Raw genomic sequence first — 17,293 nt, forward strand, 5'->3', positions numbered from 1 at the left:
TATGGTACTGTATTTCAAGCAGTAGCACTCCTTGAATTAGGCCCAATGGAAGTTTAAAACTAGACAAAACATGGTATAAAATGTGCTTCAGTGTTGATTTTTTTTCCCAGTAAATATTTTGTAAAATTTGACATGACATGCACTGACTTCAGTAGACATGAAGCAGCATTTTCTAGCAATATCACTTTGTTAAAAATTTTGATATAACTTGTGCTTATAGAAAACAAGGAAGCTACCAGCTGCCCAAATGGGGGGAATCCCCTGTGTTCTCTGAGTTCCTGGCTACCTCTGACTTTCAGCAGGGTCTGGGGAATGCAACTATCACAAGAGCAGTCAGAATCTATCCCTAGATAATAATGAGTTAAATCCTCATGAAGTTTATATTTTAGTGAAAATAGATACTAGATGAGCAAGTAAATATATAAAAATAATCAGAGAAAACCACTAGGAACAAAATTAAAGCAGATCAGAAGAAGCAGATTGTTAGAGGTGCTGTTTTTAGATGGGATATGCAGGCCTCTTTGATAGACTGTGATATTTAAGTAGAGATCTGGATGAAGTAAAGGAGCAAGCTATACGCATATATGAAAGAATTTCACTCAGGCTGAGGAAATCGACAGTGCAAGGGCCCAGAAGCAGGAGCAGTCTGGCCTGTGGGAGGAAGAATGGGGGTGTGGGTTGGGTGAGAGGAAATGTGAGAGTCATGGAAAAGAGCATTGGAGAGCAAGCTGGAGTCCAGAGCCATGGGAAAGTCTCTGGATTTCCTTCAAAATGTGGTGAGGAGCTGTTGGAAGGTTCTGGGAAGGGGGATAAATGTTTTTAAGAAATCACTCTGGCTGCTGTGAAAAGAGTAAACTGTGGGGGAAAAAGAGTGGGCAGAAGGAGGTCTGTTAAGAGGCAACTACAGGACTTCCTTGGTGGTAGAATGGATAGGAATCCGCCAGCCAATGCAGGTAACATAGGTTCCATCCCTGGTCCAGGAAGATTCCACTTGCCTTGGAGCAACTAAGCCTGTGCGCCATAATTATTGAAGCCTGGGCGCTCTAGGGCCTTTGAGCCACCACTACTGAGGCCACATGCGGCAACTATTGAAGCTCGCATGCCTAGAGGCTGTGCTCCACGACAAGAGAAGCCACCGCGATGAGAAACCCAAGCACTGCAACAAAGAGCAGCCCCTACTCGCTGAAGCTAGAGAAAGTCCTCGAAAAGCAACGAAGACCCAGTGTAGCCAATATAAATAAACAGAGTAATAAATACATCTCCAAAACTTAAGAAAAAAAGAAAAAGAAAGAAAAGAGACCACTGCAGTGGTCTGTTTCCTTTTTGAGAACCATTCTGGCTTCCAGGTGGGAAAGAGACTGTAGCTAGTTAAAGAGGAAGTGAGAAGCTCTCTTAGCTAATAGGGGCATGCCCTGACTACAGAGCCTAGTGTGAGTTAGTCTGGAAGGGATGAATGTTTTATGAAACCCATGGCATCCAGCCTCTCAGATATGGATAGTGACTTGAAAACAAAAAAAAGATAAATAAAAGGGATATTCTTCAGCCACCCAAGGAAGATAACAAATTTCATGTTAATACCTTTATACCTCTGAGAATGAGACCAAGACATTATTTTCTGTTTTTCAGAAGGTTCTAAAGTCCTTTGGACTGCAAAGAGATCAAATCAGTCAATCCTAAAGGAAATCAATCCTGAATATTCATTGGAAGGACTGATGCTGAAGTTGAAGCTACAATATTTTGGCCACCTTATTGGAAGAGCCAACTAATTGGAAAAGACCTTGATGCTGGGAAAGATTGAGGGGAGGAGGAGAAGCAGGCAACAGAGGATGAGATGGTTGGATGGCATCATCAACTCAATGGACTTGAGCTTGAGCAAGCTCCAGAAGATGGTGAAGGACAGGGAAGCCTGGCATGCTGCAGTCCACGGGGTCAAAAAGAGTTGGACACGGCTTAGCAACTGAACAACAAGTAATTCTAGATCTAGGTTCTGCTGCACCAAGATCATTTCTGCTTTGAAGCTTTTAACTCTAAAGCCGGGACCAATTTTAGGAAAAAGTATGAAATAGGTTACATTCAAGGCACTGGCAGAGCAACAAGACAGATGGAACCAGGGCCTGGGTAACTTGGTCTGGCAGATGGGCCTTTGCTGTGGACCTCCTGCCTGCTTCTGGATTGTTAAAAGAAACAAAATACAGCATTATCCTTTTTGCGTTTCTTTGTTTCTGAAGCTAGATTAATGGCAACACTTCCAGATCTCTCCCAGGCCAGAGAAGGCAGCTGTTGCTTACTGAGGGCACCAGCTCTCCACGTTCCATGATGTCTCTGATCAACTTGCTTCTTCCAGATTCCGATGACAGCTCATTCTGCAGGAGCTCATCAGTCGAGAGATGTGTAAATCCATATTTTTCCGCCAGCTTTCCACATTGTGTGCCTTTGCCAGAGCCTGGGCCACCTAGAAAAGAAGTCATGGATCAGACATCCATCCCGAATCTGGTGCCCTGTTCGGGGCTGTAGTCACACAGTGAGCAGGCTTCAGTGCTTGATCCACCAGTGTGGACTGAGCCCTGCTGATCTCCTGGGGGCATGTCGGGAGCCATGGATACAGTAGTGAACAGGACACTGACCTTACCCTCAAAGATTGTGTCCATGGAGGGCAGAGGGTGTTATAGACAAACAACAGCAGTCACTACAGGTGGTCTAGTGGGGAGGAGTGCAGAGGGCACAGGGGAGGATCCACAGTCCCAATTTGGTGGGCACGCTCAGCAGATAAGTTTCCTGGGGCCCTGAATCTGCTCATGCGCAAAGCAGGGATCACGGTGCCTGATATATGGTGACCACTCAACAAAGGCTGGCCGTTACTTTTTGTTTTTGTAATTCAGAAAATAATGCAAGCAATTTTAATTTAATCTAGAGACAGTACTTTATTCACAAATATTTAGATTAATAGCATTTTGCTACATCAAATGTATAAATCCTGTCACAGAAACAATTAAGACCCACTGTGACTAACTTTGGGAATTAGGGTGTTGCACCTAAACAAGCCACAGTCTTTAATTTGTGGTTATTAGTCATTACTTTTAAAATCAGTTGTTTTCAAATTTATGGTTAAATTTGAAAACCATAAAACCAAAGAGGCAAGTAAGAGGGATAAATTAGGAGTTTGGGATAAACATACACACGCTAGTATATATATAAAATAGATAACTGACAGGGACCTACTGTATAGCACGGGACCTCTATTCAATGTTTTATAATAACCTATAAGGGAAAAGAATCTGAAAAAGAATAGATAAATATATATGAAAACGGAATCACTGTGCCGTACACTTGACACTAGCACAACGTTGTATATCAACTCTACTTCAATAAAAAATTGTTTTCACCAATGTCATATATTAATGCATATATGAATCTAGAAAGATGGTACTGAAGAACCTATTCGCAGGGCAGCAATGGAGACAGAGACGTAGAAAACAGACTATGGACACGGGGTGCTGAAAAGGAGAGGGTGGAATGAATGGAGAGAGTAGCGTGGAAACATATACACTAACATACGTAAAGTAGATAGCCAGTGAGAACTGGTTGTATGACTCAGGGAACTCAAACAGGGGCTTTGTGACAATCTAGAAGGGTGGGATGGGGAGGAAGATGGGGAGGAGGTTCAAGAGGGAGAGGACTTATGTATACCTATGGCTGATCCATGTTGATGTATGGCAGAAACCAACACAATATTGTAATTATCCTTCAACTAGAAATTAAAACAAGATTTAAAAAGAAAAAAATTGTTTTCATTTTTAAATAATCATAAAGTTACAGACGAGTTATGAGTACAAAGAACTTTCTGAAACATTTGAGAATCAGCTCCCAACCTGATGCCTCATTGTTACAGAACACTTTAGTGTCATTTCCTCCAGACAAGGAGCCAAACACATCCTCCGACATAACTATATCTTTGGACCTTATTCACATGTCAATGGAATTGTTCCAATCATCTCAATAATGTCTTCTGAAGCCAATGGATCAAGTTTAGAATCACGTGCTGCCTTTAGTTGTCATGTCTTTCTGGTCTTCTTCCATATGGGCCAGTTCCTCTGTATTTCATTGACACTTTGGAAGATTATAAATAGTTATTTTACAGAATGTCCCTCAGCATGAATTTTTCTATTGTTTTCTAGCTACTAATACTCAGGATCTCCCATATTCCTTTGATGAACATTACATCCTGATTCTTTCCTTGTCTCCCCCACCAAGTTCAGCTAGTTGCTAAGTTGCAAGATTTTACACCTTAAAAAATATTAATAGCTAACTTTTGCCAAGTGCTTACTGTACTGGTCACTGTTCTAAGGGCTTTATGTGTATTAATTTTAAATAATCTTAAGAGAGGCAGACATCGGTATTATTCCCATTTTACAGATGGGGAAGTAGAGTCACAAAGAAGTTAACTGCCTTAGGTGGCATGGGTAAGTAAATAGCAAGTCTAGGACTTGAAGCCTGAACTCTGGCTCTCAGAGCTGTTCCCTCCTCGTTTGGCTGCTGCGCCTAGGTTTACCTGCCACGTTTCAGGCCCTCATGCTTTTAGTCTACAGCAGGCATCCTGCCTCTGTGTGGGGCAAAGGAGGAGACTTTGGGGTCCAGCAGACCCATGAGCAGGATGATTTGCCTGAAAAGCATGTCACTTCCCAGCTGCAGAGCATTCTGTGGCTTCCCTTTCTCCAACTGCTTAGAGTGGCATTTGTAGCTTCTAGGAGCCAGTTCCATTCAGCCTCTCCAACTTTTTTCTACATTTCTTATCCTCACCCAACATTGTCCTGTCCAACCACAGACTGTCCTTTCATCAAGACGTACTTAAAAAAAAAAAACACTTTTCTAATTGTGAGATAATTGCAGATTCACATTTCTAAGAATAATATAGAGAGATCCCATGAATCCTTTACTGTTTTCCCTAGTGGTGACATTTCCCACAACTACATCACATCACATCACAATATCACAACCAGAATATTAGCACTGATGTAATACAGAAGTAGAGCGTTCCCGTCAGTGCCAGAGTCCCTTAGGCTGGCCTTTTATAGCCACACCCACTTCTCTCTACACACACAACCCCTCCATCCTTAACCTCTGGCAACCACTAAATCTGTATATAATTTTGTCATTTGGAGAGAATTGTATCAGTGGAACCATAGGCATCAAGATACAGTTTTCCGATGTGGTTTTTGCTCTTCCCGTCCTCAGCCTGGATGGCTTCCAGTTTCTACTCTATCAGGATTCTCTTCATCCCATGGGTCTGGATCCAGTGTTTCCCCTTTCCAGCAGGAATCAGCCTGTGCACCTCGCCTCTCCTGGGGTGAGTGATGTGACCCCCACTTGGGTGCCCTTGGCCTGTCTTACCCTTGGTCTAGATCTTCCACTAGACCTTCTGCCCCACAGCATCTACACAGTTCCTGGCCATGGTAGGTGCTTCTTAATGCTTGGAGGATTTCCTGGTTAAAAGGAAATATGTAATGCCGAAATATAAAACATTATTGAGGTTTTAGCGTGGTAGTCAGCGCTTACAACTTGTTCTGTAATTTTCCTGTCTGGCTTCTCTTCATATTTAAAACTCCTTTCTCGGAACAACTGGCAACAAACCTCTTGAGGGGCAGTACTTGTGGCCCTTCATCTGTGGAAGGGCCTCTCACTCCCTCTCTTTTGCCTTGGCAGCGAATCCAGGAAACGTCCACGCTTTGACTTCTGCTCATTTGTAGAGCTGCTCTTGACCAAATGGGAAGGGTTTGGAGCGCTCGCTGTATTGTCATGGTGGCCAAGATGTACTAGGAAAACAGCAATTACAGAGGCTCGAAAAAATAATGCAGACCACTTAGCAGGAGAGGCTGATTGCCAGCTGATGCTACGTTTGCTCCCAGCACCATGACTCCTGTCTCCTGAGATAACAGAGATGGAGAGTGGGAACAAGGGAGGGCCACTCTTGGCAGAAGTACTTCCAGATAAGGAGGGAGGGAAACAAAAGGCCAGGCTCTGGCAGCAGCCACGGGGGCTTCTGTGGCTGGATTTACCTAGAGACTCTTTCTTGAGGATGGCTGGAAGCCAGTCATGTGGAAAAAGATATTTTCAGCCTTGGCTTACAGGGCAAAAATGCTGCATTTCAATTATTTTTTTCTTTCAGCATTCTCCTAATTTGACTATTATAATTTTTGTTCCTCTCAAATGTTATTTAATAAATCTTGACACAAAGGCAATTAAAACATCTTCAGCTCAAATTAACCACAGCTGTGTGTGAAACAGCAGCCACTGCTCCAGTTAGAAACCTTTCGTGGGAGCAACAGCTGCAAATTCTTAACATTCTTTGGGCAAATGGAGCAGGCACAGTGGAATTTTAAGTAATCTCCACAATGGTTTGATTTTTCCCGCGGCTCCAAACCAGGGAACAAAGTGATTTTTATTACTGCCGTGAAGGCACCAAAACTGCTGGAGATGTAGGAATTTTCATAGGCTGTCACTGACATTTCTTTGAGGCCTTCACTTATGACACTGAGATAAAAAATGGTGGAGCCTTGATATCCTTCCAGGATAATTTGTTACATGAGGAAAACTCTTCTGAAGTGATTTTCACATATCTGAACAAGTGGGCTGCATTCTCTCCTGATGAGATGACTGACGGGAGATGGGCAGCTGTCACATTTATTGTCACCCCACTGATTTTTCCTGTATCATTATTCAGGCTTAATCCCTGAACAAACGGATGCACAATACTGCATGGTGTGATTCACAAAGGCAGCCTGGGGTAGAGGTTCCATATTAAAAGTGTCTTTCAACACTTTTAAAAAAAGAAAAGGTGAAACATTTTTATTCTCAACCACCAATGTAATTCAAAATTTTTTCCATGTGAGGCCAAAGGTGCTATATTGTGAGAAGCGCAAATGCTGTGAACCTCCACTTCACAGCTCAGTGTATCCCTTCCCCTTCCCCAGTGGCTCAGTGGATAAAGAACTTGCCTGCCAATACAGGAGACACAGGAGCTGTGGGTTTGATCTCTGGGTCCGGAAGATCCCCTGGAGGAGGAAATGGCAACCCACTCCAGTATTCTTGCCTGGAAAATCCCATGGACAGAAGAGCCTGGCAGGCTACAGTCCGTGGGATCACAAAGGGTTGACATGACTGACTAACACAACACCACCACCGCGCTGCACTGAGAGAAGGGGAGTGCCTGCAGGAGATCCGGGAGCTGCGGCTGGCCTCGCTTTCCTGCCTTCTCCTGGTACCTGGTGTTCTGTAGAACTGAAACAAGCTGCGTCATGTCAGCATGTCTACCTCAGCCACCTTCTCCAGGTGCTTTCTATCTTCAGCGGCAATACTCTCAGGGGACACCTGCTGGATTCATTAGTGGGGCTCCCCGCAGGAGAAGACCTGTCTCCTAAGCGACTTTGCAGGGTGCGTGGCTTTAGGACGAAAAGAATGAAATGGCAAAGCTGGTGTGTTAGAGCCCATTCTGTGCTCAGGAAGAAAGTAAATGATGATGTCAGGTTGATCATTAGTTCACTTCAATACAGTCAGTCAGTTGTGTCCAACTCTTTGCAACCCCACGGACTGCAGCACACCAGGCCTCCCCGTCTGTGACCAACTCCCAGAGCTTACTCAAACTCATGTTCATTGAGTCGGTGATGCCATCCAACCATCTCATCCTCTGTTGTCCCCTTCTCTTCCTGCCTTTAATCTTTCCCAGCATCAGGGTCTTTTCCAATGAGTCAGTTCTTCGCATCAGGTGGCCAAAGTATTGGAGCTGCAGCTTCAGCATCAGGCCTTTCAATGAATATTCAGGATTGATTTACTCTAAGATTGATTGGTTGGGTCTCCTTGCAGTCCAAGGGACTCTCAAGAGTCCTCTCCAACACCACAGTTCAAAAGCATCAATTTTTTGGCACTCAGCTTTTTAATAGTCCAACTCTTACAACCATACATGACTATTGGAAAGACCATAGCCTTGACTAGATGGACCTTTGTCAGCAAAGCAATGTCTCTGCTTTTTAACATGCTGTCTAGGTTGGTCATAGTTTTTCTTCCAAGGAACAAACGTCTTTTAATTTCATGGCTGCAGTCACCATCTGCAGTGATTTTGGAGCCCAAGAAAATAAAGTCTCTCACTGTTTCAATTGCTTCATCCAACCTGGCGTTTTTCATGATGTACTCTGCATATAAGTTAAAAAAGCAGGGTGACAATATACAGCCTTGATGTACTCCTTTCCCAGTTTGGAACCAGTCTGTTGTTCCATGTCCAGTTCTAACTGTTGCTTCCTGATCTGCATACAGATTTCTCAGGTGCAGGTAAGGTGGTCTGGTATTCCCATCTCTTGAAGAATTTTCCACAATTTTTTGTGATCTACACAGTCAAAGGCTTTGGCATAGTCAATAAAGCAGAAGTAGACGTTTTTCTGGAATTTTCTTGCTTTTTCGATGATCCAATGGATGTTGGCAATTTGATCTCTGGTTCCTCTGCCTTTTCTAAATCCAGCTTGAACACCTGGAAGTTTCACAGTTCACATACTGTTGAAGCCTGGCTTGGAGAATTTTGAGCATTACTTTGCTAGCGTGTGAAAAGTGAAAGTGAAGTTGCTCAGTCCTGTCCGACTCTTTTCGACCCCATGGACTGTATCCTACCAGGCTCCTCTATTCATGGGATTTTCCAGGCAATAGTCCTGGAGTGGATTGCCATTTCCTTCTCCAGGGGATCTTCCCAATCCAGGGATCGAACCCAGGTCTCCCACATTGTAGACAGACGCTTTACCATCTGAGCCATCAGGGAAGTCCCATTGCTAGCGTGTGAGATGAGTGCAATTGTGTGAGAGTTTGAACATTTTTTGGCATTGTCCTTCTTTGGGATTGGAATGAAAACTGACTTTTTCCAGTCCTGTGGCCACTGCTGAGTTTTCTATATTTGCTGGCATACTGAGTGTGGCACTTTCACAGCATCATCTTTTAGGACTTGAAGCAGCTCAGCTGGCCCTCTTGACTTCGCACTCCAGGATGTCCAGCTCTAGGTGGGTGATCACACCGTCATGGTTATCTGGGTCATGAAGATCTTTTTTGTATAGTTCTGTGTATTCTTGCTACCTCTTCTTAATATCTTCTGCTTCTCTCAGGTCCCTACCATTTCTGTGCTTTATTGAGCCCATCTTTGCATTAAATGCACCCTTGGTATCTCTAATTTTCTTGAAGAGATCTCTAGTCTTTCCCATTCTATTGTTTTCCTCTATTTCTTTGCATTGATCACTGAGGAAGGCTTTCTTATCTCTTCTTGCTATTCTTTGGAACTCTGCATTCAGATGGGTATGTCTTTCCTTTTCTACTTTGCCTTTAGCTTCTTTTCTTTTCTCAGCTATTTGTAATTCGCTGAACAGGATAATAATTAGCTGAATCCCAAATACAAACAAACATATGGATGTAGTTTCTGTTATACTTAACAATCTTTTGAATAGTAATGGTGTAAAGCAGGCAATGGTGTCCCTGGTTGAGATTTTATTGTATCCTGGTAAATGTAGGATAGCAAGGAGATCAACCCAGTCAATCCTGAAGGAAATAAAAACTGAACATTCACTGGAAGGACTGATGATGAAGCCAAGGCTCCAATACTCTGGCCACTTGATGCAAAGAGCTGACTCACTGGAAAAGACCCTGATGCTGGGGAAGATTGAAGGCAAGAGGAGAAAAGGGTAGCAGAGGATGAGATGGTTGGATAAAATCACTGACTCAAAGGACATGAAGTTGGGCAAACTCTAGGAGATAGAGAGGGACAGGGAGGCCTGGCATACTGCAGTTCATGGTGTTGCAAGGAGTTGGACATAGCGACTGAACAACAACAACAGTAACAAGAAGAGGTCACTCATCTTTTTAGCTCTTCCTGAGTTACATCTGATTTCATTGTTGACCATCTGGTGATGTCCATGTGTAGAGTCTTCTCTTGTGTTGTTGGAAGAGGGTGTTTGCTATGACCAGCACATTCTCTTGGCAAAACTCTATTAGCCTTTGCCCTGCTTCATTCTGTATTACAAGGCCTAATTTGCCTGTTATAAGCTCTATAGAGTCAGCAAAAACAAGACCGGGAGCTGACTGTGGCTCAGATCATGAACTCCTTATTGCCAAATTCAGACTTAAATTGAAGAAAGTAGGGGAAACCACTAGACCATTCAGGTATGACCTAAATCAAATCCCTTATGATTATACAGTGGAAGTGAGAAATAGATTTAAGGGACTAGATCTGATAGACAGAGTGCCTGATGAACTATGGACTGAGGTTCGTGACATTGTGCAGGAGACAGGGATCAAGACCATCCCCATGGAAAAGAAATGCAAAAAAGCAAAATGGCTGTCTGGGGAGGCCTTACAAATAGCTGTGAAAAGAAGAGAAGCGAAAAGCAAAGGAGAAAAGGAAAGATAGAAGCATCTAAATGCAGAGTTCCAAAGAATAGCAAGAAAAGATAAGAAAGCCTTCCTCAGCAATCAATGCAAAGAAATAGAGGAAAACAACAGAATGGGAAAGACTAGAGATCTCTTTAAGAAAATTAGAGATACCAAGGGAGAATTTCATGCAAAGATGGGCTCGATAAAGGACAGAAATGGTATGGACCTAACAGAAGCAGAAGATATTAAGAAGAGGCGGCAAGAATACACAGGAGAACTGTACAAAAAAGATCTTCACGACCAAGATAATCACGATGGTATGATCACTCACCTAGAGCCAGACATCCTGGAATGTGAAGTCAAGTGGGCCTTAGAAAGCATCACTACGAACAAAGCTAGTGGAGGTGATGGAATTTCAATGGAGCTATTCCAAATCCTGAAAGATGATGCTGTGAAAGTGCTGCACTCAATATGCCAGCAAATTTGGAAAACTCAGCAGTGGCCACAGGACTGGAAAAGGTCAGTTTTCATTCCAATCCCAAAGAAAGGCAATGCCAAAGAATGCTCAAACTACTGCACAATTGCACTCATCTCACACGCTAGCAAAGTAATGCTCAAAATTCTCCAAGCCAGGCTTCAGCAATATGTGAACCGTGAACTTCCTGATGTTCAAGTTGGTTTTAGAAAAGGCAGAGGAACCAGAGATCAAATTGCCAACATCCGTTGGATCATCGAAACAGCAAGAGAGTTCCAGAAAAACATCTATTTCTGCTTCATTGACTATGCCAAAGCCTTTGACTGTGTGGATCACAATAAACTGTGGAAAACTCTGAAAGAGATTGGAATACCAGACTACCTGACCTGCCTCTTGAGAAATTTGTATGCAGGTCAGGAAGCAACAGTTAGAACTGGACATGGAACAACAGACTGGTTCCAAACAGGAAAAGGAGTTCATCAAGGCTGGATATTGTCACCCTGCTTATTTAACTTATATGCAGAGTCCATCATGAGAAACACTGGGCTGGAAGAAGCACAAGCTGGAATCAAGATTGCCGGGAGAAATATCAGTAACCTCAGATATGTAGATGACACCACCCTTATGGCAGAAAGTGAAGAGGAACTCAAAAGCCTCTTGATGAAAGTGAAAGTGGAGAGTGAAAAAGTTGGCTTAAAGCTCAACATTCAGAAAACGAAGATCATGGCATCCGCTTCCATCACCTCATGGGAAATAGATGGGGAAACAGTGGAAACAGTGTCAGACTTTATTTTGGGGGGCTCCAAAATCACTACAGATGGTGATTTCAGCCATGAAATTAAAAGACGCTTACTCCTTGGAAGGAGGGTTATGACTAACCTAGACAACATATTAAAAAACAGATACATTACTTTGCCAACAAAGGTCTGCCTAGTCAAGGCTATGGTTTTTCCAGTAGTCATGTATGGATGTGAGAGTTGGACTGTGAAGAAAGCTGAGTGCTGAAGAATTGATGTTTTTGAACTGTGGTGTTGGAGAAGACTCTTGAGAGTCCCTTGGACTGCAAGGAGATCCAACCAGTCCATTCTGAAGGAGATCAGTCCTGGGTGTTCTTTGGAAGGAATGATGCTAAAGCTGAAACTCCAGTACTTTGGCCACCTCATGTGAAGAGTTGACTCATTGGAAAAGACTCTGATGCTGGGAGGGATTAGGGGCAGGAGGAGAAGGGGATGACAGAGGATGAGATGGCTGGATGGCATCACTGACTCGATGGACGTTGAGTCTGAGTGAACTCCGGGAATTGTTGATGGACAGGGAGGCCTGGCGTGCTGCAATTCATGGGGTCACAAAGAGTCAGACACGACTGAGCAACTGAACTGAGTTACATCTGCAGGGCTTCATCTACATCAATGTTGGAATCAAACATAATCCAACAACAAGAATGGGGACTAGCTATCACTCTGAGATGTCCAGACTACTTACAGGAAATTAAAATATATAATAGTGTGTTCATTTACACATACAGACACAAATATGTATACATATACATATATATATGGCTGTACATGTACAAATATATGTATCTGGTTTGGAAAGCTCATAACATTTATTTTTTCAAGGCAAAGCAGAGGAGACAGTATTCCACAGGTTCTAATGTCATCAGCAGTGTTCTTTAGGCCTCCAAAATCATGGCAGATGGTGACTGCAGGCATGAAATTAAAAGACGCTTACACACACACATTCCCATCTCACCCCAGCCTCAGGGTTTTTAAACCTTTTCAGCACCAATGGCCTTCATTACTAACCCAATTTTAGCTCCTCTTTGATGTGGCTGAACCTGAGTGCATCGTTACTTGGGTCTGTCCTCCCACCCTGCTCACATCTTGCTCTCCCTGTCTCTTTTTCCTTGACCTCTGATTGTTTCCCTGGTGGCTCAGATGGTAAAGAAGCTGCCTGTAATGCAGGAGACAAGGTTCAATCCCTGAATCAGGAAGATCCTCTGGGGAAGTGAATGGCAACCCACTCTAGTATTCTTGCCTGGAGAATTTCATAGAAAGAGGAGCCTGGCATGCTACAATCCACGGGGACATGACTGAGCGACTAATACTTTGACTTCTCAACTTGTCTTCTGTTCTCACTGTGACCTCAGCTAGTTGGTCTGTTCCCTTGGGGCTCCGTTTCCTGACCAGCTGGGTTCCAGAGCCATTCTCGTAACTCTGAATCTTTTATACCCTTTGAATTCCACTGTGACTGTTATGAGAACCACCAGCCTGCTCTCTGCCCAACCTACCATTTACTTGACTTGCGTCTACTCTGGGTTGCTAAGGATTCCCCAAGAAAGTCAGAGCCAACTGGGTTTATATCTAACTTCATAAAAGCTCTTAATATTTCTTGACAGATATATTCCTCTTTTGCTGATACCAAATCTGATGTCCACAGATAGATTCTAATATATCTCCCCATTGTCCTCATATCCTCAAACATATTTTCATTCTTCTCACTTTTAATAGGCATTTCAGTCCTTCTATTTTCACTATTAAGGTGAAGATTATCTTCTTTCCTCAACATTTTCACAATGTGTATCTTTATCCTTTGTTCTCCATCTCTCCTTTCTCTCATTTGGAAGATATTATACAACTATTTGGGCTTCCTAGGTGCTGCCAGTGGTAAAGAACCCACCTGCCAATTCAGGAGACATTAAGAGATGTGGGTTTGATTCCTGGGTTGGGAAGATCCCCTGGAGGAGGGCATGGCAACCACTCCAGTATTCCTGCCTGGACAATCCCATAGACAGAGGAACCTGGCGGGCTATAGTCCATTGGGTAACAAAGAGTTGGACACGACTGGAATGACTTAGCATACACACAAACAACTAGTTAGCTCTAAGAAAAGTTATGACCAACCTAGATAGCATATTCAAAAGCAGAGACATCACTTTGCCAACAAAGGTCAGTCTAATCAAGGCTATGGTTTTTCCTGTGGTCATGTATGGATGTGAGAGTTGGACTGTGAAGAAGGCTGAGCGTGGAAGAATTGATGCTTTTGAACTGTGGTTTTGGAGAAGACTCTTGAGAGTCCCTTGGACTGCAAGGAGATCCAACCAGTCCATCCTTAAGGAGATCAGTCCTGGGTGTTCTTTGGAAGGAATGATGCTAAAGCTGAAACTCCAGTACTTTGGCCACCTCATGAGAAGAGTTGACTCATTGGAAAAGACTCTGATGCTGGGAGGGATTGAGGGCAGGAGGAGAAGGGGATGACAGAGGATGAGATGGCTGGATGGCATCACTGACTCGATGGACATTAGTTTGGGTGAACTCCGGGAGTTGGTGATGGACAGGGAGGCCTGGCGTGCTGCAATTCACGGGGTCGCAAAGAGTCAGACACGACTGAGTGACTGAACTGAACTGAACTGAAGGCTAACTTTTCTGCTTTGGCTCTCATAGCACTTCAGCGTTTTCTGTCATAGTGTTTTCATAGGATATAGCATCTATCTATTTATAGTTTACTTAAAGTCTGTCTTCCATATTAGACTCTGTAGGACATGGGTATACTTTGCTTACCACAGTGCCCCAGCATAGTGCTTGAAACACAGATGTCTACCATATTTATAATGTCATCTACTTGTTTTTCTTTGTAAATTTTATTTTTCTGTGTTTATTTACATGGCTTCACTGGGTCTTAGTGGTGGCACTTGGACTCTCAGTTGCATCATGTGGGATCTAGGTCCCCAACCAGGGATTGAACCCAGGCCCCCTGCAATGAGAGTGCAGAGTCACAACCATTGGACTACCAGGGATGTCTCAGGTGTCTACTTTTTAATAATGGCTGAAATAGTAAATAACTTAATGATGAATGGATCCTCTCCTCCTGCCTGCTGCAAAAACTCAATCTTCTCTTTCTTGTCCACGTTAAATTTACTACTCTGTTAGCACTATCTCTTCTGTGAACAACATACTTAGTTCTTCCCAATCCAAATAAAAATATTTCCATTGTCTGTATGTATGCTCTAGCTGTCTCCACATTCTTTCCTCTTTTTTTCTCAGTAAACTGAAACTGCCCAATTCAATTTCCTCCTCTTTTATTGACTCCCTAACCTCTTGCAAGCTACTTTCTTCTCTCATTACTCTCTGAAATTGATCTTTTAAAATTCAACAGTAAGAATGTCCCTGCTGGTCCAGTGGTGAAGAACTCGCCTTTCAACACAGGGGACTCGGGTTTGATCCCTGGTCAGGGAACTAAAATCCCAACATGCTGAGGGGCATCAAAGCCCAAGCACCACAACTAAGACTTAATGTGGCCTAAGTAAACAAACATAAAAAAAAATAGAGTTCAACAGTAATTGCATAATTGTCATATTATTCAATGATCCTCTTCTAGATTTTACTGTCTTTGACTCTTTAGTAGCATTTAACATCACTGATAAACAGCTTAAAAATCTCTTTTCCCATGACTTCCAGACACATAATTTGCCCATGTTCTCTCCTTTCCTTTGCCAGATAGAAGCTCACAGAGAGCAGAAATTGCTTTATTTATGTTGGTCTCCCCAGGGAACCTTGGGAAGCATCACTGGCAATTGTTGATGAATTGAAGTCTAGGAGACCTGTGGTCCCATGACAGTGACAATTATATTCCTTTTCACACTAAAGGAACTCTGGATCAAAGGACTTGAGTTCTAGGTTCACACCCTAGACCTTTATCTGGTGAGATACTTTAATGGAGTCACTTGTCCTCTCTGAGCTTCAGCCTCTTCAGTAACAAAACAGGTAATGCCTATTGGCTGTGAGGACAAAATGTGATAATGCAAATGAATTGCCTGGACCAGTAGCTGGCATGTGAAGCACTCAATAAGCACCATGCGTATTATCTGTAAAACAAGGCAGCTCATGTTAGTGATGCTTAGAAGTACTACCAGCTCTAACGTTCCATGCTTTTTACAAAGATTAGATACAGCATTTTTATACTGTGGTACAATTTGAGCATCTTTAAAGATGGATAGTCTCCACAGTTATAGCCTGTGAAGGTTTCAAATGTCTTTTACGAATCAAACTGTCTTATTTTTAGATAGTCCTCAAAATTGTTTAAAAATCTATCAGAGAAAGAAGTGATTTTAAGAAAAAAAAGTTATTATATTTCTACCTTTTGAAATATTTCCTTCTCTCTAAATGAAAATGGGCTTCAAGGTTGGGTTCCGGTTTTTGTAACTGAATGATTTCTTTCAGAGAAAAGCCATTCTGCTATCAGATCATGAAATGACTATGCCCTAGGAATGATCCTCAACTATTGTGGCCCATGAGTCACTTAAACATCCTGTATCTGGCGGGAGCTGTGTCATCATGCTGAGTTTCAGTAGCATTGCTAGGAAATGGCTCTCTCTGACCAAAAACAATTAAGAAAAATAGAACTTTATCCTCAAAGACAGTACCTCTATTAGTTCTGAAACACATTGCTGCTTCAAGTTATTCACCAAATAGGATGAAGTTTGCCTGCTGATAGAGTCAGCCGAAGGCTACGTGAAAGAATTTCACACGGGACTGGGAACTTCTTCACTTTTTTGTTTTTTAACTGAAAGCCTAATAAACTTGAAGTTGCTGCATCTTTTTCTCATCTTCTGAGTTGAGGGCATGGCATGTGGGATCCTAGTTCCCTAATGAAGGATCGAATCCACTCCCACTTTGCACTGGAAGTGCAGTCTTAACCATAAGTCCTGGACCTGGGAATTTCTTGACAGGAGTGTGTGTGTGTGTGTGTGTGTGTGTGTGTGTGCGCGCACGCGCTTATTCACTCAGTCATATCTGATTCTTTGTGACCTCATGGACTGTAGCCCTCCAGGCTCCTCTGTCCATGGACATTTTCAGGCAAGAGTACTGGAATGGGTCAGTTCAGTTCAGTTCAGTCCTCCAGGCTCCTCTGTCCATGGACATTTTCAGGCAAGAGTACTGGAATGGGTCAGTTCAGTTCAGTTCAGTCCTCCAGGCTCCTCTGTCCATGGACATTTTCAGGCAAGAGTACTGGAATGGGTCAGTTCAGTTCAGTTCAGTCCTCCAGGCTCCTCTGTCCATGGACATTTTCAGGCAAGAGTACTGGAATGGGTCAGTTCAGTTCAGTTCAGTCCTCCAGGCTCCTCTGTCCATGGACATTTTCAGGCAAGAGTACTGGAATGGGTCAGTTCAGTTCAGTTCAGTCCTCCAGGCTCCTCTGTCCATGGACATTTTCAGGCAAGAGTACTGGAATGGGTCAGTTCAGTTCAGTTCAGTCCCTCAGTCGTGTACGACTCTTTGCGACCCCATGGACTGCAGGATGCCAGGCCTCCCAGTCCATCACCAACTCCCAGAGTTTACTCAGACTCATGTCCATTGAGTCGGTGATGCCGTCCAACCATCTCATCCTTTGTTATCCCCTTCTCCTCCCGCCTCCAATCTTTCCCAG

At 43.2% G+C, this 17,293-nt stretch overlaps 1 protein-coding gene across 2 annotated transcripts in view; it reads right to left on the bottom strand.

Moving 5' to 3' along the window:
- The window catches only part of AK5 (adenylate kinase 5), a 263,180-nt gene that overhangs the window by 32,255 nt on the left and 213,632 nt on the right, over positions 1 to 17,293 (bottom strand). For both annotated transcript variants that reach the window (XM_010857602.1, XM_010857603.1), the window contains exon 11: positions 2,289 to 2,452. In XM_010857602.1, coding sequence (XP_010855904.1) covers positions 2,289 to 2,452 — 164 coding nt within the window. The remainder of the gene's footprint in view (positions 1 to 2,288; positions 2,453 to 17,293) is intronic.

This window comes from Bison bison, unplaced genomic scaffold, assembly GCF_000754665.1.
Source record: "Bison bison bison isolate TAMUID 2011002044 unplaced genomic scaffold, Bison_UMD1.0 scf7180017864382, whole genome shotgun sequence".
Lineage (NCBI taxonomy): Eukaryota > Metazoa > Chordata > Mammalia > Artiodactyla > Bovidae > Bison > Bison bison.